This window comes from Procambarus clarkii, chromosome 52 (assembly GCF_040958095.1).
Source record: "Procambarus clarkii isolate CNS0578487 chromosome 52, FALCON_Pclarkii_2.0, whole genome shotgun sequence".
Classification (NCBI taxonomy): domain Eukaryota; kingdom Metazoa; phylum Arthropoda; class Malacostraca; order Decapoda; family Cambaridae; genus Procambarus; species Procambarus clarkii.
The window spans coordinates 21720506-21747921 of record NC_091201.1 but is presented as its reverse complement, the minus strand read 5'-3'; the positions used below and the strand labels follow the sequence as shown (position 1 = coordinate 21747921).

General features: G+C 50.2%; 1 protein-coding gene across 1 annotated transcript in view; it reads left to right on the top strand.

Moving 5' to 3' along the window:
• Nucleotides 1-27416, top strand: part of LOC123763675 (protein O-linked-mannose beta-1,2-N-acetylglucosaminyltransferase 1) — an 84523-nt gene that overhangs the window by 13403 nt on the left and 43704 nt on the right. The window contains exons 4-8 of the mRNA XM_045750951.2: nucleotides 1915-2042; nucleotides 5582-5652; nucleotides 6702-6806; nucleotides 11158-11226; nucleotides 17769-17861. Of these exons, the coding sequence (XP_045606907.2) occupies nucleotides 1915-2042; nucleotides 5582-5652; nucleotides 6702-6806; nucleotides 11158-11226; nucleotides 17769-17861 (466 nt within the window). The remainder of the gene's footprint in view (nucleotides 1-1914; nucleotides 2043-5581; nucleotides 5653-6701; nucleotides 6807-11157; nucleotides 11227-17768; nucleotides 17862-27416) is intronic.

Genomic DNA, 27416 nt, shown 5'->3' with positions numbered 1-27416 from the left:
TAGTGGGCCCAGCTTCCCCGCACGCCAGGTACGTACTGGACCCAGCTGCTCCACACACCAGGAACGTAGTGGGCCCAGCTGCCCCGCACGCCAGGTACGTACTGGGCCCAGCTGCCCCGCACACCAGGTACGTACTGGGCCCAACTGCTCCACACACCAGGTACGTGCTGGGCCCAGCTGCTCCACACACCAGGTACGTACTGGGCCCAGCTGCTCCACACACCAGGTACGTGCTGGGCCCAGCTGCTCCACACACCAGGCACGTGCTGGGCCCAGCTGCTCCACACACCAGGCACGTGCTGGGCCCAGCTTCCCCGCACGCCAGGTACGTACTGGGCCCAGCTTCCCCGCACGCCAGGTACGTACTGGGCCCAGCTTCCCCGCACGCCAGGTACGTACTGGGCCCAGCTGCTCCACACACCAGGTACGTACTGGGCCCAGCTGCTCCACACACCAGGCACGTGCTGGGCCCAGCTTCCCCGCACGCCAGGTACGTACTGGGCCCAGCTGCTCCACACACCAGGTACGTACTGGACCCAGCTGCTCCACACGCCAGGTACGTACTGGGCCCAGCTGCACCACACACCAGGTACGTACTGGGCCCAGCTTCCCCGCACGCCAGGTACGTACTGGGCCCAGCTTCCCCGCACGCCAGGTACGTACTGGGCCCAGCTTCCCCGCACGCCAGGTACGTACTGGACCCAGCTGCTCCACACACCAGGTACGTGCTGGGCCCAGCTGCTCCACACGCCAGGTACGTACTGGACCCAGCTGCTCCACACGCCAGGTACGTACTGGACCCAGCTGCCCCGCACGCCAGGTACGTGCTGGGCCCAGCTGCTCCACACACCAGGTACGTACTGGGCCCAGCTTCCCCGCACGCCAGGTACGTACTGGGCCCAGCTGCTCCACACACCAGGTACGTACTGGACCCAGCTGCTCCACACACCAGGTACGTGCTGGGCCCAGCTGCTCCACACACCAGGCACGTGCTGGGCCCAGCTGCTCCTCACACCAGGCACGTGCTGGGCCCAGCTGCACCACACACCAGGCACGTGCTGGGCCCAGCTGCTCCACACACCAGGCACGTGCTGGGCCCAGCTGCACCACACACCAGGCACGTGCTGGGCCCAGCTGCACCACACACCAGGCACGTGCTGGGCCCAGCTGCTCCACACACCAGGCACGTGCTGGGCCCAGCTGCTCCACACACCAGGTACGTGCTGGGCCCAGCTGCCCCGCACGCCAGGTACGTGCTGGGCCCAGCTGCTCCACACACCAGGTACGTGCTGGGCCCAGCTGCCCCGCACGCCAGGTACGTTCTGGGCCCAGCTGCTCCACACACCAGGCACGTACTGGGCCCAGCTTCCCCGCACGCCAGGTACGTACTGGGCGCAAGCCACGACGGGAAGGGCTCTTCAATATCTTATGTCAGGTTCCTTTGACCTAAAACATAAGTGTATTTCGTTAATAAATGTTAAGATGGTTTAATAATTTTTAAGTTTTGTAAAAGTTAACAGACTTGTACATACTTTGTCTATGCCCCTCATGCAGCCACCTGTCTGTGCCCCTCATGTAGCCACCTGTCTGTGCCTCTCACCCACCTGTCTGTGCCTCTTACCCACCTGTCTGTGCCTCTCACCCACCTGTCTGTGCCCCTCACCCACCTCTGTCCTCCTCACCCACCTCTGTCCTCCTCACCCACATGTCTGTGCCATCTTATAAGAGTTAATAAGCGTATTATGAGGTTAAACGTGTTTTATAAGGGTTAACAAAGGTTATTTTTATTAACAGGGTTTAATAAGTGTTTTCAGGCTCACATAAGTTGACAACGATTACTTAATATTTGTAAGGTGTTGACAGGTCAACAGGTGTTTGAATGGTGTTGACTGGGCATATATTTGGTGTTGACAGGTGTACGGTGCAGCTGGCACGAGGACCCAGCGATGAAGGAGCAGCGGGACTTCTGTAACACCTACGAGGGCTACCTGCAGCTGTGCACCTGCGCCTCCCCTCTCACTCCCGCCCTCAGGCACTCTGCTGTAAGTCTCCACCTTAGTCACAATAGTGTGTGTGTGTGTGTGTGTGTGTGTGTGTGTGTGTGTGTGTGTGTGTGTGTGTGTATGTATATATATATATATATATATATATATATATATATATATATATATATATATATATATATATATATATATATATATATATATATATAATATGTCGTACCTAGTAGCCAGAACGCACTTCTCAGCCTACTATGCAAGGCCTGATTTGCCTAATAAGCCAAGTTTTCATGAATTAATTGTTTTTCGGCAACCTAACCTACCTAACCTAACCTAACTTTTTCCGCTACCTAACCTAACCTAACTTTTTCCGCTACCTAACCTAACCTAACTTTTTCCGCTACCTAACCTAACCTATAAAGATAGGTTAGGTTAGGTTAGGTAGGGTTGGTTAGGTTCGGTCATATATCTACGTTAATTTTAACTCTAATAAAAAAAAATTGACCTCATATATAATGAAATGGGTAGCTTTATCATTTCATAAGAAAAAAAATAGAGAAAATATATTAATTCAGGAAAACTTGGCTTATTAGGCAAATCGGGATATGAATAGTAGGCCGAGAAGTGCGTTCTGGCTACTAGGTACGACATATATATATATATATATATATATATATATATATATATATTTATATATATAATATATATATATATATATATATATATATATATATATATATATATATATATTTATATATAATATATATATATATTTATATATAATATATATATATATTTATATATAATATATATATATTTATATATAATATATATATATTTATATATAATATATATTTATTTATATATATATATATATATTTATATATAATATATATATATTTATATATAATATATAATATATATATATATATATATATATATATATATATATATATATATATATATATATATATATATATATATATATATAATGTTGTTGAATATGACCGAAAGGGTAAGATTACGTTAATCTTACCCTTTCGGTCATATTCAACAACATATTTTTACAGGAAAGACGCCTACCAAAATACAGTAATATATATACAGTCACACACACATATATATATATATATATATATATATATATATATATATATATATATATATATATATATATATATATATATATATAATGTTGTTGAATATGACCGAAAGGGTAAGATTACGTTAATCTTACCCTTTCGGTCATATTCAACAACATATTTTTACAGGAAAGACGCCTACCAAAATACAGTAATATATATACAGTCACACACACATATATATATATATATATATATAATATACAATATATATATATAAATATATATATATATATATATAATATATATATATATGATATATATATATATATAATATATATATATAATGTTGTACCTAGTAGCCAGAACGTCGTACTCGGCCTGCTGTATTTGAAAATATAAATGCTATATATTTTCTCTAATTTTTTTCTTATGAAAAGATAAAGCTACCCATTTCATTATGTATGAGGTCAATTTTTTTTATTGGAGTTAAAATTAACGTAGATATATGACCGAACCTAACCAACCCTACCTAACCTAACCTAACCTATCTTTATAGGTTAGGTTAGGTTAGGTTTGGTAGGTTAGGTTGTCGAAAAACAATTAATTCTTGAAAACTTGGCTTATTAGACAAATCGGGCGTTGCATAGTAGGCTGAGAAGTGCGCTCTGGCTACTAGGTACGACATATATATATATATATATATATATATATATATATATATATATATATATATATATATATATATATATGTATGTCGTACCTAGTAGCCAGAACGCACTTCTCAGCTTACTGGAAAAGAAGTTCCTGTAAAATAGTCTAATAGGGGGTATAGGTGTTGTGTTAGTTGTCTCTTCAGAGGTTGCATGGCGTAACACAACAACTAACACAACACCTATACCCCCTATTAGACTATTTTACAGGAACTTCTTTTCCACAGCTCATAAAACGGAGGAAAGGGTCCTGAAAGATATTGTCAGTAGAAACGTTATCCCTACAGACAAAAATCAGAAGATCAACTGACGATTTACTATAAAACCAGAAAAACGGCCAGCCTACTCATGAGAAACTCTCCAGACACAAAGCAGAACGCTTTAAAAGAGACCAACGTCTTCTATGCCTTCAAATGCCCTCTTGGGGACTGTAAGCCTCAAAAATACCAGTATATAGGCAAGACAACAACATCTCTTTCCAGGCAACAGGACTCCATTAAGGAACATATAATCTCTTCCCACAAACAAACCATCACCAGAGAAATCCTAGCAAACAACACAGAAATCATCGATAGATACAGCGATAGCAGATGGCTGGACGTCTGCGAGGCACTACACATCAAGAAGTCAACACCAGCAATCAACAGCCAATTAATGCACAACTATATTCTACCCACTTCAAGACTCCGCTCCAATATAGAAGCATCAAGAAATATGGACCAATAGGCTTTCTACAATTACTTCCATTCAATACCCATTGTTTCGTGTTCTGTCTTGTGTTGGAATTTAATACCCATTGTTGAAAGTTCGTTTTTCACCTCATCCACCTCACCCAAATGTAGATATAAACCTCGATGTGTAAAGCTCTATTCAGTTTCAGTTGTGTGTTTGTAAACTAAAGTCTTTGAAAATGTAATAAGTTTTACGAAACGCGCTCAAGTGTCGCGTCAGACTAGAAATAAAAATGAATTTTGGAGGATTGATCTTTGAATTACCATCAACAGTGAAAAGAAATGTAAGAAAGATAGAGAAAATTCGTGTTAGAATTATTAATCTTACTTTTTCGGTCATATTTAATAATATATGTCTACAGGAAAGACTGCTACCAAAATATACTAATATATATATATATATATATATATATATATATATATATATATATATATATATATATATATATATATATATGTCGTACCTAATAGCCAGAACGCACTTTTTGGACTACTATGCAAGGCCCGATTTGCCTAATAAGCCAATTTTTCCTGAATTATTATATTTTCTCTATTTTTTTTCTTATGAAATGATAAAACTATCCATTTCATTATGTATGAGGGCAATTTTTTTTTATTGGAATTAAAATTAACGTAGATATGACTGAACCTATCCAACCCTACCTAACCTAACCTAACCTATCTTTATAGGTTAGGTTTGGTTAGGTAGCCGAAAAAGTTAGGTTAGGTTAGGTTAGGTAGGTTAGGTAGTCGAAAAACAATTAATTCCTGAAAACTTGGCTTATTAGGCAAATCGGGCATTGCATAGTAGGCATAGAAGTGCGTTCTGGCTACTAGGTACGACATATATATATATATATATATATATATATATATATATATATATATAATATGATGCAGGTAAAGTAGTTCATCAACCATACGCGTCAGTTTCACATACTCATATTTTTCCCTGTTGACCTTGTTTATCACAATGTTGACCTTGATTATCCCCCATGTTAAATTGTTTATATCTATATACTCTGACCTTTTCCCCTGGTGCCGCCCGCCTGCAGCCGGAGATCAAGATGAGGGAGGTCATACCTGTGGCTATGCTCACTGCCGTTAAGCCGTTTAACTTCTACAGGTCAGTAACCGGTCCGCTACATGTACCAAATATATAAATACTTCTTATGTTGTTCTTCACTTGGGAAGGAAGTTGAAAAATTAACTCCAGAGGTTACCAATGTGCATGTAAAGTAGGCGTACACGGAGGACATGTCAGCACTGTGGAGCACATCACTTTCCTCCTCCCGGCAAACGAGAAAAAAAGTTACCACAAAGTGCTCTCGGCGTTTCGGGCGATCGATCGGCAACACTGAAAAGTGTATACTCTTTTCACTGTCCTGACCTTAATTTTCGATGGACATATTTCATTTTTGTACCAATGTGTTCGCAATAGAATGTTCTAGAAGAACATATGTATAAAATGTCACACAAGGATGCGTTAGACCGGCACCAAATATAGAAACTTCGTCGATTACTCATGTTGTGTCAACAATACAATCGTTTTACCACGAAGATACAAGACAATTCCGTTCTCCCAAATAGGCTATGTGGCTATTAGAGAAAACGTAAATTTCATGGCAAACATCTTCATACTATACCCAACTTGATCGGATAAGAATTGAATATTATAGAACTATTTGTTCGTCAGACATAAAAATATGTCGCGCGCTCACATTCAAGAGAAAAATAGTTGTCCCGTTTTTGTGTCCGAATGGGAGGAAAGTGCTAATTAATAATTAGGCTTGCGATTAGGGTCACTTGCGATATGTTAGTTCCATAATTTCTTAAAAAAGAAAGCAAGCTACTAATTCAGCTGTTGTCTTGACGGCAATATGATGTAGTGTTTGAGCCATCGCAGATCTTATCTATTGTAATTTTTAAAAAAATAAATAATAATAGGTCTCTGACAACATGATCCAGAGACGCAGGTATGATTCGGGATGATTTCTTCTGAAATATATATAGCCTGCTCTTTTCCACGACTCGTTTATAAATGTGCTTATTTGTGCTCTTTCTCGTGCAATTATCTTGAGTGTTGTCTTTAGTTTTTGTGTATCAAATTTTGTCTGTTATATTTTTATTAGAATATAAATATATGTCATACTGCCCCTGATGCCGCTCCCACAGACAGCTGGTGAACCTGTTGGAGACGCCAGGAGCCGCCCAGACCCCCATCCTGGTGATGGTAGACGGACCCAACACTGAGATCCTCAGACTGGCTCGCATCTTCGGGTAGGTTCCAATAGCCTGGTCGGTGGGTTGCTAGCCTGGTTGGGTGGGTTCCTATAGCCTGGTTGGGTGGGTTCCTAGCCTGGTTGGTGGGTTCCTAGCCTGGTTGGTTGATTCTTAGCTAGCTGATCTTGCCTAGTTATTACTACAGCAAGATACCTGGTACCTGGTTGATGGGGTTCTGGGAGTTGTTCTACTCCCCAAGCCCGGCCCGAGGCCAGACTTGACTTGTGAGAGTTTGGTACACCAGGCTGTTGCTTGGAGCGGCCCTCAGCCCCACATACCCATCACAGCCCGGTTGGTCCGGCACTCCTTGAAGAAAACAATCTAGTTTCCTCTTGAAGATGTCAAGATAACAATAATGTCAACCTAGCGGTGTGCCGTTTTATCTGTATGTATTGTCAGTGTTGCAGGTGCTGGTGCTCCACAAGAGTGTTGCAGGTACTCCAAAAGAGTGTTGCAAAGGCTAGTGCTCCACAAGAGTGGGTTATAATGTTAGATAATGTTACCCCCGGACGCGCTCCTGAGGGTGGGACACCTTCCTGCTGTCGTGTTTCTTATTTTGGGTGTAAACCACATCATGAATAATGTATTTAGCAAATACTTATCCAGGTATATGGTCTTCAGGTGTTGTCTTTTCACTCCGGCTCTTTTTCTTTGTTTGATTACTCACCAGATAATTTTCAAACGGTCTCTTCATACTTGAAGAGTAGGGACACAAAATTCTTCTCCACTTACTCATTTTGTCTAAGTAACAGTTAATAACAGTTGTTAGTAAATACAGTTTCCTCAGGTTAACACTGGGTAAGCCACCCTGAAATATCACTCAACTTTACTGAGAAATGATGACCAAACCACAACTCAGAATATGGAGAAGCGACGATGTATCGGTCCGTCGTGTACCATTATGAAGTTTGCAGAGGCAAAAAATTACAGACCGATAGCACTAACATCGCACATCATAAAAAATTTTGAGAGTGCTAAGAAGTAAGATCACAAAATACATGGAATCACAGCATCTCCATAACCCCGGACAACATGGTTTCAGAACAGGGCGCTCTTGCCTGTCGCAGTTGCTGGACCACTATGATATGGCATTAGATACAGGCATTTACACAGATTTCGCAAAGGCTTTTGATAAATGTGACCATGGTGTTATTGCACATAAAATGCGTTCAAAAGGAATTACCGGAAAAATAGGCAGATGGATCTACAATTTCCTGACCAACAGAACCCAATGTGTAATAGTCAACAAAATAAAATCCAGCCCATCAACCGTGAAGAGCTCAGTCCCCCAGGGTACTGTGCTTGCTCCAGTACTTTTTCTCATCCTCATATCGGACATAGACAAGAATACAACCTATAGTACTGTATCATCCTTTGCAGATGACACTAGGATCTTCATGAGAGTAGGCAACATAGAGGACACGGCAAACCTCCAGTCAGATGTAGATCAGGTCTATGGGCTACAGAAAATAATATGGTGTTTAACGAAGATAAGTTCCAGCTCATGCGCTATGGAAAAAATTAAAATATAAAAACGGAAACCACGTACAAAACTCAGGCAAATCATAACATAGAACGAAAAGGCAATGTAAAGGATCTGTGTGTACTCATGTCGGAAGACCTTACCTTTCAAGAACACAATAAAGTAGCCGTCACAACTGCAAGAAAAATGACAGGTTGGATAACAAGAACTTTTCACACTAGAGATGCTATACAGATGATGATACTTTTCAAAACGCTTGTGCTCTCTAGAGTGGAGTACTGCTGCACAATGACAGCCCCTTTCAAAGCTGGAGAAATTGCTGACCTGGAGAGCGTGCAGAGATCCTTTACTGCTAGAATCCACTCAGTAAAACATCTAAACTATTGGGACCGACTAAAGAGCCTAAATCTGTACTCCCTTGAGCGCAGGCGGGAGAGATACATAATAATTTACACGTGGAAAATATTAGAGGGGCTTGTCCCAAACCTGCACAAAGAAATAACATCGCATGAGACCAGAAGACATGGCAGGAAGTGCAGAATACCCCCGTTGAAAAGCAGAGGTGCAACAGGTACTCTGAGAGAGAGAACTCTATCAACATCAGAGGCCCGAGACTGTTCAACACGCTTCCGCTACACATAAGGGGCATAACTGGCCGACCCCTCACAGTGTTCAAGAGAGAACTGGATAAGCACCTCCAAAGGATACCTGATCAACCAGGCTGTGACTCATACGTCAGGCTGCGAGCAGTCGCGTCCAACAGCCTGGTTGATCAGTCCAGCAACCAGGAGGCCTGGTCAACGACCGGGCCGCGGGGACGCTATGCCCCGGAAGCACCTCAAGGTAACCTCAAGGTGTTTGACGTCATCACACGACTTGATAATGGTCCACTACGGACCGAAACGTCGTCGCTTCTCCATCTTCTGAGTTGTGGTTTGGTCATCATTTCTTCTGCTCCGTTATTGTGACTCCGTTATTGTGACTCATCGTCTTCAAGTGGGAATTTTACAGTGGGTGTGCCAGAAGTAACTCTGCAAATTGCTATCGAGACTGAGTGAGAGTCTGGCCAAAGGTCAACCTCAGGCAAGAAACCTAACACTTCTTCATATCAGACTCTACTCAAGGAAAGACTTGCAATAGACATAAACACCTGTGTCATTTGACTGTCATTTGATCGTCTCTTCCAATTCAAAGTAGTTATTTTAGTTCATTTAATATGCACCATGACCATCTTGTGGATAGTAATGGGAAAGATCACAGAGGCACATAATGGGCTCAGAACCTTCAACCTTGACATATGTAGCATATGACTAGTCCTACCCACTTGGGTGAGGTAATATATGCAGATTTACGACAACACAGCTAACTTGCTTGATATTCTTGTATTGTGACGCCAGACGACAAGTGCATCATGTTATCACAGCCCTTAATGCTATCATGTTATCACAGCCCTTACTGTTATCATGTTATCACAGACACCTCCTGCACATTCCTTCCCTCCCAGACACTTCCTGCAGTCTCCTCCCTCCTGCCTTCACAGACACTTGGACTCTCCTACCCTCACAGACACTTGGACTCTCCTGCCCTCACAGACACCTGGACTCTCCTGCCCTCACAGACACCTGGACTCTCCTGCCCTCACAGACACCTGGACTCTCGTGCCCTCACAGACACCTGGACTCTCCTGCCCTCACAGACACCTGGACTCCCCTGCCCTCACAGACACCTGGACTCTCGTGCCCTCACAGACACCTGGACTCCCCTGTCCTCACAGACACCTGGACTCTCGTGCCCTCACAGACACCTGGACTCTCGTGCCCTCACAGACACCTGGACTCTCGTGCCCTCACAGACACCTGGACTCTCGTGCCCTCACAGACACCTGGACTCTCCTGCCCTCACAGACACCTGGACTCTCCTGCCCTCACAGACACCTAGACTCTTCTGCCTTCACAGACACCTGGACTCTCGTGCCCTCACAGACACCTGGACTCTCGTGCCCTCACAGACACCTGGACTCTCGTGCCCTCACAGACACCTGGACTCTCGTGCCCTCACAGACACCTGGACTCTCGTGCCCTCACAGACACCTGGACTCTCGTGCCCTCACAGACACCTGGACTCTCGTGCCCTCACAGACACCTGGACTCTCGTGCCCTCACAGACACCTGGACTCTCGTGCCCTCACAGACACCTGGACTCTCGTGCCCTCACAGACACCTGGACTCTCGTGCCCTCACAGACACCTGGACTCTCGTGCCCTCACAGACACCTGGACTCTCGTGCCCTCACAGACACCTGGACTCTCGTGCCCTCACAGACACCTGGACTCTCGTGCCCTCACAGACACCTGGACTCTCCTGCCCTCACAGACACCTGGACTCTCGTGCCCTCACAGACACCTGGACTCTCGTGCCCTCACAGACACCTGGACTCTCGTGCCCTCACAGACACCTGGACTCTCGTGCCCTCACAGACACCTGGACTCTCGTGCCCTCACAGACACTTGGACTCTCGTGCCCTCACAGACACCTGGACTCTCGTGCCCTCACAGACACCTGGACTCTCGTGCCCTCACAGGCACCTGGACTCTCCTGCCCTCACAGACACCTGGACTCTCGTGCCCTCACAGACACCTGGACTCTCGTGCCCTCACAGACACCTGGACTCTCGTGCCCTCACAGACACCTGGACTCTCGTGCCCTCACAGACACCTGGACTCTCGTGCCCTCACAGACACTTGGACTCTCGTGCCCTCACAGACACCTGGACTCTCGTGCCCTCACAGACACCTGGACTCTCGTGCCCTCACAGGCACCTGGGGTGTTAGGGAGGTGGGGAGACTGACCAGTTGTGTTGCTACAGGCTGGAGGTGTTGGTCCACCGGCCCCAGGGCGCGCCCGGCTCCACTACCCTCCTCAACATGCACTTCAGGTAATGATTGTTTTCTTCTTCACTTAATTACTGTATTATACGCTTTATAATTGCATTATATCTCATAATGACTATATTATTCAATAAAATCGCAGCAATGTACATCATATAATGTATAAATTATCTATCACATAATGAATGCGTTTCAATTCAAATAAATGAGTATTTTAGACTAACTGAACATTACAGCCTAATGATGTTCTTACGTCTCAAGTGCATAGTTGTTATTATTCCTTAGATCCTTTAACTTGGTAATCTAAGCTCCAGTACCATGGAGGAGGATCAGCTTCATGATTTTCACTTCGCAAATCAGATAGAGGGAGGTCACTCTCTCCCTGAGCCTCCTCTCCCTGAGCCACCTCTCCCCGAGCCACCTCTCCCCGAGCCACCTCTCCCCGAGCCTCCTCTCCCCGAGCCCCCTCTCCCTGAGCCCCCTCTCCCTGAGCCCCCTCTCCCCGAGCCCCCTCTCCCCGAGCCCCCTCTCCCCGAGCCCCCTCTCCCTGAGCCACCTCTTCCTGAGCCCCCTCTCCCCGAGCCCCCTCTCCCCGAGCCCCCTCTCCCTGAGCCCCCTCTCCCTGAGCCCCCTCTCCCTGAGCCACCTCTCCCTGAGCCCCCTCTCCCCGAGCCCCCTCTCCCTGAGCCCCCTCTCCCTGAGCCCCCTCTCCCTGAGCCAACTCTCCCTGAGCCCCCTCTCCCCGAGCCCCCTCTCCCCGAGCCCCCTCTCCCTGAGCCACCTCTCCCTGAGCCCCCTCTCCCTGAGCCCCCTCTCCCTGAGCCACCTCTCCCTGAGCCACCTCTCCCCGAGCCACCTCTCCCCGAGCCCCCTCTCCCTGAGCCACCTCTCCCCGAGCCACCTCTCCCCTCTCCCCCTCTCCCCTCTCCCCCTCTCCCCTCTCCCCCTCTCCCCCTCTCCCCTCTCCCCGAGCCCCCTCTCCCCGAGCCCCCTCTCCCCGAGCCCCCTCTCCCTGAGCCACCTCTCCCTGAGCCCCTCTCCCTGAGCCACCTCTCCCTGAGCCACCTCTCCCTGAGCCCCCTCTCCCTGAGCCCCCTCTCCCTGAGCCCCCTCTCCCTGAGCCCCCCTCTCCCTGAGCCTCCTCTCCCTGAGCCTCCTCTCCCTGAGCCTCCTCTCCCTGAGCCTCCTCTCCCTGAGCCCCCTCTCCCCGAGCCCCCTCTCCCTGAGCCCCCTCTCCCTGAGCCCCCTCTCCCTGAGCCTCCTCTCCCTGAGCCTCCTCTCCCTGAGCCTCCTCTCCCTGAGCCTCCTCTCCCTGAGCCTCCTCTCCCTGAGCCTCCTCTCCCTGAGCCTCCTCTCCCCGAGCCCCCTCTCCCCGAGTCCCCTCTCCCTGAGCCCCCTCTCCCCGAGCCCCCTCTCCCCGAGCCCCCTCTCCCTGAGCCCCCTCTCCCCGAGCCCCCTCTCCCTGAGCCCCCTCTCCCTGAGCCCCCTCTCCCTGAGCCCCCTCTCCCTGAGCCCCCTCTCCCTGAGCCCCCTCTCCCTGAGCCCCCTCTCCCTGAGCCCCCTCTCCCTGAGCCCCCTCTCCCCGAGCCCCCTCTCCCCGAGCCCCCTCTCCCCGAGCCCCCTCTCCCCGAGCCACCTCTCCCTGAGCCCCCTCTCCCCGAGCCCCCTCTCCCTGAGCCCCCTCTCCCCGAGCCACCTCTCCCCGAGCCTCCTCTCCCTGAGCCTCCTCTCCCTGAGCCTCCTCTCCCTGAGCCCCCTCTCCCTGAGCCCCCTCTCCCTGAGCCCCCTCTCCCCGAGCCCCCTCTCCCCGAGCCCCCTCTCCCCGAGCCTCCTCTCCCTGAGCTCCCTCTCCCTGAGCCCCCTCTCCCTGAGCCCCCTCTCCCTGAGCCTCCTCTCCCTGAGCCTCCTCTCCCTGAGCCTCCTCTCCCTGAGCCTCCTCTCCCTGAGCCTCCTCTCCCTGAGCCTCCTCTCCCTGAGCCTCCTCTCCCTGAGCCTCCTCTCCCTGAGCCCCCTCTCCCTGAGCCCCCTCTCCCCTCTCCCCCTCTCCCCGAGCCCCCTCTCCCCGAGCCCCCTCTCCCAGAGCCTCCTCTCCCTGAGCTCCCTCTCCCTGAGCCTCCTCTCCCTGAGCCTCCTCTCCCTGAGCCTCCTCTCCCTGAGCCTCCTCTCCCTGAGCCTCCTCTCCCTGAGCCTCCTCTCCCTGAGCCTCCTCTCCCTGAGCCTCCTCTCCCTGAGCCTCCTCTCCCTGAGCCTCCTCTCCCTGAGCCTCCTCTCCCTGAGCCCCCTCTCCCTGAGCCCCCTCTCCCTGAGCCCCCTTTCCCCGAGCCCCCTCTCCCTGAGCCCCCTCTCCCTGAGCCCCCTCTCCCTGAGCCCCCTCTCCCTGAGCCCCCTCTCCCCGAGCCCCCTCTCCCCGAGCCCCCTCTCCCCGAGCCCCCTCTCCCTGAGCCACCTCTTCCTGAGCCCCCTCTCCCCGAGCCCCCTCTCCCTGAGCCCCCTCTCCCTGAGCCACCTCTCCCTGAGCCCCCTCTCCCCGAGCCCCCTCTCCCTGAGCCCCCTCTCCCTGAGCCCCCTCTCCCTGAGCCACCTCTCCCTGAGCCCCCTCTCCCCGAGCCCCCTCTCCCCGAGCCCCCTCTCCCTGAGCCACCTCTCCCTGAGCCCCCACTCCCTGAGCCACCTCTCCCTGAGCCACCTCTCCCCGAGCCACCTCTCCCCGAGCCCCCTCTCCCCGAGCCACCTCTCCCCGAGCCACCTCTCCCCTCTCCCCCTCTCCCCTCTCCCCCTCTCCCCTCTCCCCCTCTCCCCTCTCCCCGAGCCCCCTCTCCCCGAGCCCCCTCTCCCCGAGCCCCCTCTCCCTGAGCCCCCTCTCCCTGAGCCCCCTCTCCCTGAGCCACCTCTCCCTGAGCCACCTCTCCCTGAGCCCCCTCTCCCTGAGCCCCCTCTCCCTGAGCCCCCTCTCCCTGAGCCCCCCTCTCCCTGAGCCTCCTCTCCCTGAGCCTCCTCTCCCTGAGCCTCCTCTCCCTGAGCCCCCTCTCCCCGAGCCCCCTCTCCCCGAGCCCCCTCTCCCTGAGCCACCTCTCCCTGAGCCCCCTCTCCCTGAGCCCCCTCTCCCTGAGCCTCCTCTCCCTGAGCCTCCTCTCCCTGAGCCTCCTCTCCCTGAGCCTCCTCTCCCTGAGCCTCCTCTCCCCGAGCCCCCTCTCCCCGAGTCCCCTCTCCCTGAGCCCCCTCTCCCCGAGCCCCCTCTCCCCGAGCCCCCTCTCCCCTCTCCCCCTCCCCCTGAGCCCCCTCTCCCTGAGCCCCCTCTCCCTGAGCCCCCTCTCCCTGAGCCCCCTCTCCCTGAGCCCCCTCTCCCTGAGCCCCCTCTCCCTGAGCCCCCTCTCCCCGAGCCCCCTCTCCCCGAGCCCCCTCTCCCCGAGCCCCCTCTCCCCGAGCCCCCTCTCCCCGAGCCCCCTCTCCCTGAGCCACCTCTCCCTGAGCCCCCTCTCCCCGAGCCCCCTCTCCCTGAGCCCCCTCTCCCCGAGCCACCTCTCCCCGAGCCTCCTCTCCCTGAGCCTCCTCTCCCTGAGCCTCCTCTCCCTGAGCCCCCTCTCCCTGAGCCCCCTCTCCCTGAGCCCCCTCTCCCCTCTCCCCCCTCTCCCCGAGCCCCCTCTCCCCGAGCCTCCTCTCCCTGAGCTCCCTCTCCCTGAGCCCCCTCTCCCTGAGCCCCCTCTCCCTGAGCCCCCCTCTCCCTGAGCCTCCTCTCCCTGAGCCTCCTCTCCCTGAGCCTCCTCTCCTGAGCCTCCTCTCCCTGAGCCTCCTCTCCCTGAGCCTTCTCTCCCTGAGCCTCCTCTCCCTGAGCCTCCTCTCCCTGAGCCCCCTCTCCCTGAGCCCCCTCTCCCCTCTCCCCCTCTCCCCGAGCCCCCTCTCCCCGAGCCCCCTCTCCCCGAGCCTCCTCTCCCCGAGCTCCCTCTCCCTGAGCCCCCTCTCCCTGAGCCTCCTCTCCCTGAGCCTCCTCTCCCTGAGCCTCCTCTCCCTGAGCCTCCTCTCCCTGAGCCTCCTCTCCCTGAGCCTCCTCTCCCTGAGCCTCCTCTCCCTGAGCCCCCTCTCCCTGAGCCCCCTCTCCCCGAGCCCCCTCTCCCCGAGCCCCCTCTCCCCGAGCCCCCTCTCCCCGAGCCCCCTCTCCCCGAGCCCCCTCTCCCCGAGCCCCCTCTCCCCGAGCCCCCTCTCCCTGAGCCCCCTCTCCCCGAGCCCCCTCTCCCCGAGCCCCCTCTCCCTGAGCCCCCTCTCCCTGAGCCCCCTCTCCCCGAGCCCCCTCTCCCCCTCTCCCCGAGCCACCTCTCCCCGAGCCACCTCTCCCCGAGCCCCCTCTCCCCGAGCCCCCTCTCCCTGAGCCTCCTCTCCCCGAGCCCCCTCTCCCCGAGCCCCCTCTCCCCGAGCCCCCTCTCCCCGAGCCCCCTCTCCCCGAGCCCCCTCTCCCCGAGCCCCCTCTCCCCGAGCCCCCTCTCCCCGAGCCCCCTCTCCCCGAGCCCCCTCTCCCCGAGCCCCCTCTCCCCGAGCCCCCTCTCCCCGAGCCACCTCTCCCCGAGCCACCTCTCCCCGAGCCACCTCTCCCCGAGCCACCTCTCCCCGAGCCACCTCTCCCCGAGCCACCTCTCCCCGAGCCTCCTCTCCCCGAGCCCCCCCTCCCTGAGCCCCCTCTCCCTGAGCCCCCTCTCCCTGAGCCCCCTCTCCCCTCTCCCCCTCTCCCCGAGCCCCCTCTCCCCGAGCCCCCTCTCCCCGAGCCCCCTCTCCCCGAGCCACCTCTCCCCGAGCCACCTCTCCCCGAGCCCCCTCTCCCCGAGCCCCCTCTCCCCGAGCCTCCTCTCCCCTCTCCCCCTCTCCCCGAGCCCCCTCTCCCCGAGCCCCCTCTCCCCTCTCCCCCTCTCCCCTCTCCCCCTCTCCCCGAGCCCCCTCTCCCCGAGCCCCCTCTCCCCGAGCCACCTCTCCCCGAGCCACCTCTCCCCGAGCCACCTCTCCCCGAGCCACCTCTCCCCGAGCCACCTCTCCCCGAGCCCCCCCTCCCTGAGCCCCCTCTCCCTGAGCCACCTACCTGTGAGCCACCTCTCCCTTGGAGGGTAGAGCGACGGTCTCGCTCCATGCAGGTCAGCGTTCAATCCCCGACCGTCCAAGTGGTTGGGCTCCATTCCTTAGCCTCCGTCCCATCCTAAATCTTTATCCTAGTGACCCCTTCCAAGTGCTATATAGTCATAATGGTTTTGCACTTTCCCTGATAATTCCCTTCCCCTTCCACGCTTTTACTGCCTGATATATGCAAAATTATGGAATGATCACAGTGATTAAAATTCGCCATTTGGCAACAGGCTGGCACCCGAGCAATGTATTAATAACTTCACAACAGAATTCAATAACTACCTAGAAGCCCGTATTACTACAGATAACTATAGACTCAGAGTTTCTTGTAGTTATTAGGGGTTACCTTGAGCTACTCAGGCTCAAGTAGCTCAGAGTAGCTCAGGCTACTCAGTGGAGCTGGTCGGCCGAGCGGACAGCACACTGTACTTGTGATCCTGTGGTCCCGGGGTCGATCCCGGGCGCAGGCGAGAAACAATGGGCAGAGTTTCTTTCACCCTATGCCCATGTTACCTAGCAGTAAAATAGGTACCTGGGTGTTAGTCAGCTGTCACGGGCTGCTTCCTGGGGGTGGAGGCCTAGTCGAGGACCGGGCTGCGGGGACACTAAAGCCCCGAAATCATCTCAAGATAACCTCAAGATACTCAGGCTCCCCTGTGGCTTCTCGAGAAGCCACAAGAAGGTAGCTCACCTTCTTGAGCTACTCAGGTTCCCCTGTGGTTGCTCGAGACTACCTTGAGCTACTCAGGCTCCCCTGTGGTTGCTCGAGACTACCTTGAGCTACTCAGGCTCCCCTGTGGCTGCTCGAGACTACCTTGAGCTACTCAGGCTCCCCTGTGGCTGCTCGAGACTACCTTGAGCTACTCAGGCTCCCCTGTGGCTGCTCGAGACTACCTTGAGCTACTCAGGCTTCCCTGTGGCTGCTCGAGACTACCTTGAGCTACTCAGGCTCCCCTGTGGCTGCTCGAGACTACCTTGAGCTACTCAGGCTCCCCTGTGGCTTCTCGAGACTACCTTGAGCTACTCAGGCTCCCCTGTGGCTTCTCGAGACTACCTTGAGCTACTCAGGCTCCCCTGTGGCTGCTCGAGACTACCTTGAGCTACTCAGGCTCCCCTGTGGCTGCTCGAGACTACCTTGAGCTACTCAGGCTCCCCTGTGGTTGCTCGAGACTACCTTGAGCTACTCAGGCTCCCCTGTGGCTGCTCGAGACTACCTTGAGCTACTCAGGCTCCCCTGTGGCTGCTCGAGACTTCCTTTAGCTTCTGGGGTTTCGTTGAACTGGGACCATCCAGGAACGGTTACATCTCCCTTTCCATTCTTATGTTCCTATTCCAACCAATTTATTAATATATTCCTGGTAATACCCGTGTATGCTAAGGGCGACCAAGTCACTCGTAGCTGGCCTGCAACTGTTATCATCATTGACACTGTCCTCCTTTTTTTCCCGGCACCTTCACCGCCCGCTTGGTGCTGCTGCTCGAACAGGTTCTCCGTCCACAACGTCTTCAATTACTTCCCCGAGGTGGACAAAGCCATCATCCTCGAAGACGACCTGCTTCTCTCACCTGACTTCCTCTCGTGAGTCAAAGTTTGATGTTGATAATGTATCATATGTATTCACCTAGTTGTGCTCGCGGGGGTTGAGCTCTGCTCTTTCGGCCCTCCTCTCAACTGTCGATCAATGATAATTTCTCTCTCTCTCTCTCTCTCTCACACACACACACACACACACACACACACACACACACACACACACACACACACACACACACACACACACACACACACACACACACACACACACACACACACACACACACCCACACCCACACACACACCCACACACACACACATACACACACACACACACACACACACACACACACACACACACACACACACACACACACACACACACACACACACACCCACACCCACACACACACACACACACACACACACACATACACACACACACACACACACACACACACACACACACACACACACACACACACACACACACACACACACACACACACACACATCTGTTGGAAGAAATAAGAAATGGGCATTTCTTACACCATGATACCTCTGTTCACCTAACAGTAAATAGGTACCTGGGAGTTAGACAGCTGTTACAGGCTGCTTCCTGTGTGTGTGTGTACTCACATAATTCACCTCATATGAGGTGAATTAGGTAAATATACACTCAGCTGCAATGTCCTGAAACCGTTGAACCATTGTGTGTGTGTACTCACCTATTTGTACTCACCTATTTGTGCTTGCAGGATCAAGCATTGACTCCTTGATCCCGCCTTTCTAGCTATCGGTTGTTTACAGCAATGACTCCTGTCCCATTTCCCTATCATACCTAGTTTTAAAAGTATGAATAGTATTTGCTTCCACAACCTGTTCCCCAAGTGCATTCCATTTTTCCACTACTCTCACGCTAAAAGAAAACTTCCTAACGTCTCCGTGACTCATCTGAGTTTCCAGTTTCCACCCATGTCCCCTCGTTCTGTTATTATTACGTGTGAACATTTCATCTATTTCCACTTTGTCAATTCCCCTGAGTATTTTATATGTCCCTATCATATCTCCTCTCTCCCTTCTTTTCTCTAGTGTCGTAAGGTTCAGTTCCTTCAGCCGCTCTTCATATCCCATCCCTCGTAACTCTTGGACAAGCCTCGTCGTAAACCTCTGAACCTTCTCCAGTTTCTTTATGTGTTTCTTCAGGTGGGGGCTCCATGATGGCGCGGCATACTCTAAGACGGGTCTCACGTAGGCAGTGTAAAGCGCCCTAAAAGCCTCCTCATTTAGGTTTCTGAATGAAGTTCTAATTTTCGCCAGTGTAGAGTACGCTGCTGTCGTTATCCTATTTATATGTGCCTCAGGAGTTAGATTAGGTGTCACATCCACTCCCAGGTCTCTTTCTCGAATCGTTACAGGTAGGCTGTTCCCCTTCATTGTGTACTGTCCCTTTGGTCTCCTGTTACCTGATCCTATTTCCATAACTTTACATTTACTGGTGTTAAACTCCAGTAGCCATTTCCCTGACCATCTCTGCAGCCTGTTTAAGTCCTCTTGGAGGATCCTACAATCCTCGTCTGTCACAACTCTTCTCATTAATTTTGCGTCATCCGCAAACATTGACATGTATGATTCCACTCCTGTAAACATATCATTTACGGAAATTAGAAAGAGGATTGGTCCCAGCACCGATCCTTGAGGTACTCCACTTGTTACTGTTCGCCAGTCCGACTTTTCGCCCCTTACCATTACCCTCTGGCTCCTTCCTGTTAGGTAGTTCTTCACCCATACTAGGGCCTTTCCGCTTACTCCTGCCTGCCTCTCAAGTTTGTATAGCAGTCTCATGTGCGGTACCGTATCAAAGGCCTTTTGGCAGTCCAGAAATATGCAGTCTGCCCAGCCTTCTCTGTCCTGCCTTATCCTTGTTACTTTATCATAGAATTCTAAAAGGTTTGTTAGGCATGATTTCCCTGTCCAGAACCCATGTTGGTGCTTGTTTACAAACCCAATGCTCTCCAGGTGCTCAACAAGTCTTAGCCTAATTATTCTTTCAAGTATTTTGCAGGGGATGCTTGTCAGTGATACGGGTCTGTAGTTAAGTGCCTCCTCCCTATCACCTTTTTTGAAAATCGGTACGACATTTGCCTCCTTCCAGCAACTGGGCAATTCTCCCGACATAAGTGACTCATTAAAGATCATTGCCAGAGGCACGCTGAGAGCCTGCGCTGCCTCTTTAAGTATCCACGGTGATACTTTGTCTGGTCCAACAGCTTTATTTGCATCCAGTGTTGTCAACTGTTTCATTACATCCTCTGCTGCCACCTCTATATCTGATAGTCTTTCATCTTGGGTAATCTCTTCTAACAATGGGAGCTGCTCAGGCTCGGTTGTGAACACTCCATGGAATTTTGCATTCAGTACCTCGCAGATTTCCTTGTCGCTTTCTGTATATGCCCCTTCTGTTTTCCTCAGTCTTGTCACTTGGTCATTTACCGACATCTTCCTTCTTATATGGCTATGTAGTAATTTTGGTTGCTTTTTTGCTTTGACTGCAATATCATTCTCATAATTTCTTTCCGACACTCGTCTTATGTTAATGTAATCATTCCTAGCTCTGTTACATCTAATCCTGTTGTCCTCTGTCCTTTGTCTTCTGTACTTCCTCCACTCCCTCCTGCTTCTCACCTTTGCTTCCTGACACTGTCTATTAAACCATGGGTTATTATATTCCCTCCTGCTTTTTTCCTTTATTGTTGGAATAAATCTCTCTTCAGCCTCCTTGCATTTCAATATGACTTGGTTCATCATACCATGCACTGTTTTTCCTCTAAGTTCTTCCTCCCACTGCACTTCTCCCAGGTAGTCCCTTATCCTTCTGTAGTCCCCTTTTCTGTAATCAAGTCTCCTTTCCCGGACCTCTTGTCCTTTGGTCACAATTTTAAGCTCCATCATGTAGTCAAAGAATAGGACACAATGGTCACTAGCTCCTAGTGGTATTTCATGTTCCAACTGCTCGATGTCTTCTACATTCTGAGTGAAAATGAGATCTAATAGGCTGGGCGTATCCCCTCCTCTTTCCCTAGTATCTTCTTTCACATGCTGTGTTAGGAAATTCCTGTCAATAACGTCTACCAGCTTCGCTCCCCAGGTCTCCTCCCCGCCATGGGGATTCCTCGATTCCCAATCTATCTCTCCGTGATTTAGGTCCCCCATGACCAGCAGCTTCGCTCTCATTCTATGCGCTAAATTTGCTGCCCTCTGCAGTTCATCTATACATGTCTTGTTGCTGTCCTCGTACTCCTGCCTGGGCCTTCTACTGTTTGGTGGGGGATTGTAGAGTATCAAGATTACAATCTTCTTCCCATCCACTGTCAGAGTTCCATGTATGAAGCTCGTGCTTTCATTGGTACCCGGATTTTCCAGCTCATCAAACTTCCATTTCCGCTTTATTAGTAGTGCCACTCCTCCTCCCTGTCTCTGTGTCCTTTCTTTTCTTATCACCTGGTACCCCTCTGGAAAGATTGCATCCGAGATCATGCCATTTATTTTAGTTTCCACTATTGCCACTATGTCTGGATCTGCCTCACTAACTCTTTCTTTTATCTCTTCTGCTTTATTGGCTACCCCATCAGCATTGGTGTACCAAACCTTGAGACTCTTCTTGGAAACTTGGGTGTCAGAGTTCCCCCTTTCACCAGGGGTCTGGGGGGAACTGGGGGGTGTCTGGGGGGGCAAGTGGGGGCTGTGGGGGTGAGTGGGGGTGCTAGGGGGGTGCCTGGGAGTGCCTGGTAGGCGAATGGGGTCTGGGCATCTAGGGGGGTAGGAAGGGCATAATGGGTCTGAAAGTTAGGGGTCTGAATAGCATAGGGGGGTTGAGAAATAGTGAGACTGAGAGTCAGATAGAGGTTGAGAGGTTGGGGGGGAGAGGGATACTGAGGGCGGAGGGCTCAGATGAGAATGGAGCATGGGTGCTGGGAGTGGAAGAGAGGGTATATTAGTTAGGGGGGAATCGGGGGTAGGTGGGGGTTTTGGGGTAGAAGAGGGGAAGAGGGAGATGGGGGAAGGTGGTAGGGGGTCACAAGGTGAGGGGGTTAAATGTGGGCTGGAGGTGCATAGGAGGGGTGAGGGTTGGGTGGGGTTTGGGGGTGAGTGGAAGAGGGGTGCAGTGGAAGCTGGGATGGAGTAGATGGAATTGAAATCAATGGGGTAGAAGGGGCAGGGGAGTAGGAAGGGGTAGTTGGGGAGGGGGGATGGGAAGGTGGGTTTGGGGAGGGCATGGCTTGACCCACTGGGGTCGTTGACAGGTGTGATGTAGCAGGGGCAGGGGAATCGTTGGGGAGGTGCAAATGTGGAAGGGACAGGGGGGTTTTGGGAGGCTGAGGCAGGGGGGAGGTATAGGAGGGCTGAGTTGGTGAGGATGCGACCTGGGAGGTGACCTGGGATGTGACCTGGGATGTGACCTGGGAGGTGAGACTACCTGAGAGGCTAGTTCGGTGTCGTTGTTGCCATCTATTCTTGTGGGCTATTTGCTCATCTTTCGTCATAAACCTCTCTATAAAAACATTGTAATGGGTTTACCTCTCTATAAAACCTCTCTATAAAAACATTGTAATGGGTTAATTTTTACTATATGTGTGTGTGTGTGTGTGTGTGTGTGTGTGTGTGTGTGTGTGTTTGTGTTTGTGTGTAGTTACCTAAGAGTAGTTACAGGATGAGAGCTACGCTCATGGTGTCCCGCCTTTCCGGTACTCTTTGTCATATAACACTTTAAACACTACTGACGGTTTTGACCTCCATCGCCTTCTCACTTAACTTGTTCCAACCGTCTACCACTCTGCTTGCAAAAGAAAACTTTATAATATTTTTTTGGCACCTTTGTTTCCTTGAATCTATTTTCTCTTGTTCATGAAGTTGCTGGTTTCAGGAATTCCTCTTTGTAAATTTAGTCGATTCCTGTTAGTATTTTGTAAGTGATGATTATATCACCTCCTTTTCTTCTATCTTCTATTTTTGGCATGTTTAATGCCTATAGTCTCTCCTTGTAAATCTTGTTTTTCAGTTCCGGAAGCCTTTTTGTAGCATGATTTTGCACCTTTTTCAGTTTATTTATGTGCTTATTCAGATTTGGTCACCATACAACTGCAGCATATTCCAATTTTGGTCTCACAATAGTCATAAACAGTTTCTTTAGTATTTCACCATCTATATAATTAGGAGTAAGTCTGAAGTTGGAAAGCAAGGCATACGCTCCTCTCACACTGTTTTTTGTGTGTTCTAAGAAAATCTACTGGTGATTAATTTATGATTATTTATGAGTAGCTAAATCTAAAACAATAGCAGCAACAGGCACGAGGAATGGTGACTGGGAGGGTAAGGAGGGACGTAGTCAGGTGTGGTGTGGGGAAGATATGGGGGCTGGGAGCTGAGGGGTGATGGGGGGGTGGGGTTGGGGAAGAGGTGAAAGGTTGCACAGTTGGACTGGTGGGGGAGGGGAAGGTGAGGGAGTGGATGGGTGCTGGGTAAATGGAGGGAAGGATGGGGAGATAAGTGGTGTGTGACCGTGTGATAATTACCTGGCGGTGTTTATTTACACAGGTGTGATGAGGGTATGGGTACTCGTGTTTCGTTGATGTTGATGTTGATGATCTGGAATATTATGCTTGATAAACATTGAACTAGGGCAGAGAACAAGAGTTGGCGATTGGTAAGTGCTCTGATCTATTTTACTAAGTACGAAATGCAGTGGTTTTTAAACTCTGGAAAATTGATCCGTTATTAATGAAGTTGTACGAACGAACTAAGGCGGGGGATGGGAGATGAAACTCAGTAACTGCCCTGATCTTATTTACTGCATCAGAAGTACAGGGTTTAAATCTCAGGGAAATTGATCTGTCAACTCCAGTTGATATTGGAGTTGTAGGAGTAAATTAAGGCGAGAACAAGAGCCAGAGCTCAGTAGCTAAATTGTTGTTTTTTTACTATGTCAGGAATAACTGTTTTAATTTTTAGGGAAATTGGGTAGATACTAATGAAGTTTTACGAATAAACAAAGGCGGGAACAGAAGCTAGAACTCGGTAACGCTATTTTCATTTCTTACTACGTCCGAAATATGACTGTTTTAAATTGGGCTAAAATTAGGTTACTAGTAGCGAAACTATACTTATAAACGCATAGAGGCCGGTCCTAGAACAAACTTCTGATAAACTTTTTCAAAACAGAAACTTAAGTCCGTTGAGTCTATTTTTCTCAATAAGAACGCTTTAATACCACAGCAGGAACTAAAACTTGGAAATAAATAGAGCCGGGTCCAAGACCTAAAATGTGATGATCTTTTTAAAATATCTGCTTAATTTTGTAGAGTTTATTTTTTCCATAAGAACTCTTTAAGACCGCAGCGACGACTTTTGGAACTGAAGTTTCCCCATGAGATCTCTTTAAGACCGAAGCTATAACTTTTGCTCTGAATTTATCCTATAAGAAGTCATTAACAAACTTCTATGAACCTATTTTCTGAACATGGGTACTCTGAAATATTTTCCTAAAACCATGGCAACATCTCGGAGTGGGGGACTGTCAAAATTCAGTCTTAAACAGGTGACCACATAGCACTGACTTCCGCCCCCACCCCCCACCCCCCAAAAAAAATGTGGTCTATTTTCGTAGATATAGGATCTATTTTCTGCGATAAACACAAAATCATAGATTTGGGGTCTATTTTCCTGGACCTGAAAACCAAAACTTACTGTTAAGTGGTCTATTTTCCTAAAGTCAAACCCAAACCGAAAACTTACTGCCAAGGGGTCTATTTTCCAGGACCCAAAACCAAAACTTACAGCTGAGATGTCAAACCCACTACTCACACAGCCCCTCTGTGCAAGTCTCTTATCATGGTAAACATACAGTCACTCCAAACATTCTCATGTGCTATTTACATGTATAAAACCTTGTTCCTAAATGCTAAACTTGATCTGACAATTTTCCTTGGTAGGTGAAATGGAACCCATGTGGACCACACCAGAAATAAATGTCTTTTTCGTATCACCAGAGTCAGAATAAATCTGTGCAAACACTCCATGCAAATTAAAGGGACTAGTCTTTGGAACTCATTCCCTGATGAATTAAAAAAATTCTTCAACCCATCCCTTGTTCAAATGTAAAACCAAACAGTACATAATTTCATCCTCACAGTTTCCTACATTATGCTTCAAACTCCCACTGTATCTTGTACTACCCACTTCCCCAATATTAGTACTTAAGACATATATCCTTACCAGTGTTATCACATCTGTCAACTTATATTGTAGTTATTTGTTGATATAAAACCTTGTTCCAAATCTTAACCTGAATGCAGTCTCCGTGGTGTAGTGGTAAGACACTCGCCTGGCGTTCCGCGAGCGCTATGTCATGGGTTCGTATCCTGGCCGGGGAGGATTTACTGGGCGCAATTCCTTAACTGTAGCCTCTATTTAACGCAACAGTAAAATGTGTACTTGGATGAAAAAACGATTCCTCGCGGCAGGGGATCGTATTCCAGGGACCTTAGGATTAAGGACTTGCCCGAAACGCTACGCGTACTAGTGGCTGTACAAGAATGTAGCAACTCTTGTATATATCTCAAAAAAAAAAAAAAAAAAAGTTAGATTTAGGACCTGCCCAAAACGCTGTGTGTGTGTTAGTGGGGTTTGCGTGAATGTAAAAATAACAATCTTATGTAATCACACCAACCCATTGTACATTCTTGCAAATAAATTATTATTATTATTATTATTATTATAGTTGGTGCTAACCTTGCCAGAACAATACCACAGACCCAGCCACATGTAACTACATATCTCACAGGCAGCTATCCTAACTCTCTCTTCCTTTTACCACCCCCTCCCCGCTCAGCTCGTTGTCGCCGTGTGGGGGCTTAGTGGGCGGCTGCCGGAGTGTGATGCTCCTTGGGACAGTCCTCTGTCCTTTTCTAGCCTTGTGCTCCTGCTGCCGTCCTCTCCAATTCTGCTGGGCATCTTTTCCTTTTCCTTCTGTTTCGTTTTTCTCCCCCCTCTTCTCCTATCTGCTTGCCGTTTCCTGCCGACCTTTTGCTCGTTCTGGTTCTTCCCTTGAACTTCTTCTATTTTGACGCCCGAGTGCTTGAGGAGGCATACTCTTGCACCCGTAGAACTGCAGTACCCGACGTCGAGAGCGAGGGAACCTTTTATTGTCAATCCCCATTTCGTCACTGAACCCGATCTCGACGGACTGTCGGTTTCTTAAGGTGGCGTTTGTGGGGGCGTATACTCACGACGCACCCCTAGGAGGCCCGGCAAGATCGGCGATAGCTTCTTGTTGGGTGTCCTGCCTCAAATTGTGGCTCCGTGGTGGGTGTGGGGGCACATTCGTGAATGAATTCTTCTTTTCATCATGATGATATCCTGGGTAGCACACAGCATTGATTAGCACACAGCATCGTTTAGCACACAGCATTGGTTAGCACACAGCATCGGTTAGCATACAGCATCGGGTATGGCGCTCACAGCTTCTCTTCCTCCTCCAGGCAGCATGCTTCTCCCTTGTGTTTGAAACTGAACAAATACCTGCGTTCACAGTTCATCCTCGTCGCCAATGTGGTGTTTGTGTGTTACTGAGGAAGTCTTGGTTGTAGGGTTGATGTAAAGTCATGACTTGGTTACTGACTTTAATACTTAATATGATTACATGACTAGTAGCTACCAAGCTTGGCGGGCGTCCTGTACGCTCTCTTGTTTACCTCCAATCTCTCTCTGGCGTCCCAGCCGCCGCACATAGAAAACGGATGGTACCATTTTCTGTGAACATGACACCCTGTTTCGGCTGCTTCTGGTTTACCTTCTCAGGCTTGTGGGGTGGGCGACCAAGCCCCCGGGTCGGTCCGTATTGGAAGACCGGGCTCTGTAGCTTCCGCTGCATTGGGCCCCGACCTTGCTCCTCCTTTGGCCTCTCTGACTCCTTCACCTGGCTCCCCTCCCTCCTCTGTGGTTGGGTCGAGCCCCAAGCCCCCAGTGGTGACTACCTCGTCCCCTGGCGCGGCTCCTTCTCTAGTTGTAACTACTGCGCCTTTTAACCCCTCTCTCTCTGGGGGTTCTCACCGCCGTCCTCGTCACGGCCGCCCTCGCTCGATTCCTTCCAGTTCTGATACCTATCAAGCCTTGTTTGGTCCCGCTTCGTGGGCCAAATATTTTGATCTCCTCCCTCTTGATTCTGCGCCTCCTGACGATTTCTCCCTCCATCGACATCTCGTTGATTCCGTGGATGCCTCCATTACTTTCAACCCCACTCGTCTCGGTACACGTGTCGTTGCTGCTCCTTCTCAGGATGCTGCTTCCCGCTTGGCTGCCGTATCCTGCCTTGGCGAGACCCCTGTTCGGGTCTCGAAGAACGTTCAGTTAAATGCCAGTGTTGGCACTATTTTGCTCCCCCCCCCCCATGTTGCGACCGGTGTTCGGGACCTGCGCGACTGCCACGACGATATTCAACATATCCTTGCTGCCCAGCGCCATTCTATTCTCCAGGTGGACACGTTTACTCGTCCCCCTCGTGGTGGTCGTCGTCAACCCCTCCGGGTTGTGAAGATTACCTTT